This window comes from Dichomitus squalens, assembly GCF_000275845.1.
Source record: "Dichomitus squalens LYAD-421 SS1 unplaced genomic scaffold DICSQscaffold_20, whole genome shotgun sequence".
NCBI classification, from domain to species: Eukaryota; Fungi; Basidiomycota; class Agaricomycetes; order Polyporales; family Polyporaceae; genus Dichomitus; species Dichomitus squalens.
This window is the reverse complement of record NW_006766902.1, coordinates 96,910-99,495: the sequence shown is the minus strand read 5'-3', so window position 1 is coordinate 99,495 and position 2,586 is coordinate 96,910. Positions and strand designations below refer to the sequence as shown.

Here is a 2,586-nt window from a genome sequence, read left to right as displayed (position 1 = left end):
GGTTGGTGCTGAGAAGCGAAGCAACCAGAGGTGACACAGCAAGAGATGTGAAGAGATGTATTCCCTAGACTAGAAGGGGTAGTGAGGGAGGTAGGGCTGCTAGCTACCTACAGAGGAGATGGGGAATCGACGAGAAGATCAAGTCTGAGGTTCCCTGCCTCAGACTCCCTACTATATATACTAATACAACGGTGCACAGACCAGGTACCTATTGACCATCGTTTGGTCAGAGTTCTCTGCCTCATGTCCTACCCTCTGACCTGCCTCATGGTGACCTTACGACTAATACCTGAGTCGTGCCAAGTCCGGACCCCTCCCAACAAGTAAGCGCTCCTGCTGTCACATCAGTCACCTGCCTGTGAGTGAGGATGGGCGCTCCTGGCCGTCACGAGGTCTGGGGTTCGATCCTGGCCCCTCCACTTTCCGATACGAGTTGTCCGCGGTCAAGGTGAGCGTCTGTTCCAGTACACATGACCCCCAGGTCACGTGGCATGAGAAAACTGTGACAGCACCGTGAGTGGGTTGTGATTTGAAAACTCATCCTTTAGAACGTACGTGATCTTGCAGCTTCTTCTGAAATTTCCTGAATTGAGCCTTGCGCTCGGCATTCGTCTGCCTCTTACCAGCTTGAATTTGCCGGAGTGTACTATACTTGGTGAGAATTTCATGCGCCTTGGGTTCCATGTTAGCTAAGAATGCCCTATAGCAGGCACGACGAATGTCTGTATCGCTAGCACCCTCTAGTAAGGGATAAGCAGTGAGTATGCGACGTCTTCGCAGGAATGAAACAAGTTACCAGCACAGGCTAATGGGCAGTACATGAGTATGTAATATTCATATGAATACACAGTGAACTCACGCTCTCTCAGACGCGCCAGTTCCTGCTCTTCGTTGTCCTTGAAGTATGCGCTATATAGGTTCCAGGGATTCCGTTTCGTGTGCGTGCGCTGGCTAGTTGACATCCACCGATCAAACACTTGCGACAAAGAGAGACCCGTCTCCGCTGCAATATCCTTGGCCGACTTCTGCACCTGGATTAACCCATCTCTGACACGCTCAAGACTAGCTTCGGATATACGACCAGTAGCATTGGGGCCGTCGCCTTCCTCCACATCTTCATCATCCTCGTCTTCATCCTTGTCCTCGTCTTCGTCCTCATCCTCGCCTGCTGGAAACAGGCCGGAAAGGTGTCCTACGATGGCTGCCGCTACGTTTGGTGCAACATATGGCGCAGCATTTCCCGAGACATTCAGTGCGGCGTTTCCCGCGACATATGGCGCAGCGTGACCCGTTACGTTCAGGGCAGCGTTTCTCGAGACGTTTGGCGCAGCATTTCTCGAGACATTTGGCGCAGCGTTTCTTGGGACGTTTGGCGCAGTGTTTTCCATAATGTTTCGTGCAGTGTTTTCCGCTACGTTTAGCGCGGCCCTTGGCGCAACGCGCGGTGCAACATTCCCCACGACGTTTGGCGCAGCGTTTACCGGAACATCGAACGTGACGTGTGGCGCAACGGTCGCTGAACCTATTACCATAGCGCGCGCCTGAACGCTCTCCAAATTCTCTGATGAGGCCAGATACGGAACATCCGCAAGGAGTGGGAGCAAAGCTTCGCTACTCTTCAGGATGCTTGCCGGATTCAATAGCTTGGGGGAGCTCCCTATCCATTGGGAATGGGGCGGAGCATTTGCCATACCGGGGCGCAGATCACTCGCTCGGACTAGAGAAGAGGCACCTGCAGGGCCTGAGAGAAGATGGCTATCTGGGACTGGGAGGAGGCCCACCGAGATCGTGGAGGGAGCACGAGGAGTGAATTGTGAGGCAGCAATCGCAGGGAGTGGGAGTTGAACACCGGCAGGGAAGGGCGGCGGCAATGACAGGCAGGAAGCGTTCCCTGAGGTGTTTACTGCATCGTTCACTGCGATGTATGCTGGGTTGTTTGCTGTACCATTTTCTACAACGTTTTCGACAACGTTCTTCTGAGGGTTCGTCCCCATGCTGATCGGAGCGGGAAACCAAGTGTGCTCCAAAACACTTTTTGTTACAGGTAAGTCAGCGTTTCCTCCAGCTGATAAACTCGGGGCTGTGAAGACAAAGATTAGATCTGACTAGAGTCGAAGCAAGATCTTCAGTCAGTAAAGAAAGACTATATTGCAGTAACCAACTGTACCTAGAGTCGAAGCAAGACTACAAAGGTTAAGTAAGTAACTACAAGTTGGAGATAAAGGTAACGAAGTACTCACTCTTCAGTCAGTAAGGAAAGACTGAAGAGGGAGGACACAATCTGAAGTCCTTATATACTACAGAGAAGTGTCCATGACTAATCGAAGAGTGGTTAGTCACATGTACCATAGTGCGATGAATAATACAATGACAAAAGAATTGCGACGTATTGCACTATAGGATGAGTAAGAGATGAGTAAGGCATAGACCTGTCTAGACCATTCTGGAGTAGTACAGATTGTCCTAGACAGTACCAGAAGAGTCCGGAAGCATAGCTATAGTACACGAGCAGAGAGTCCCAAATATGGTAACATACTACATAAGCGACTACAGCTAAGCGCTAGGAGACGCATAGCCTCGTGTAGT

General features: G+C 51.0%; 1 protein-coding gene across 1 annotated transcript in view; it reads right to left on the bottom strand.

The window, feature by feature from the left end:
- DICSQDRAFT_171095 (uncharacterized protein) overlaps positions 1-1,994 on the bottom strand; it is a gene marked incomplete at both ends in the record, with an annotated part of 3,939 nt that extends 1,945 nt beyond the window's left edge. The window contains 3 exons of the mRNA XM_007366729.1: positions 556-740; positions 797-805; positions 860-1,994. Of these exons, the coding sequence (XP_007366791.1) occupies positions 556-740; positions 797-805; positions 860-1,994 (1,329 nt within the window). The remainder of the gene's footprint in view (positions 1-555; positions 741-796; positions 806-859) is intronic.
- Positions 1,995-2,586: the final 592 nt, after the last annotated feature.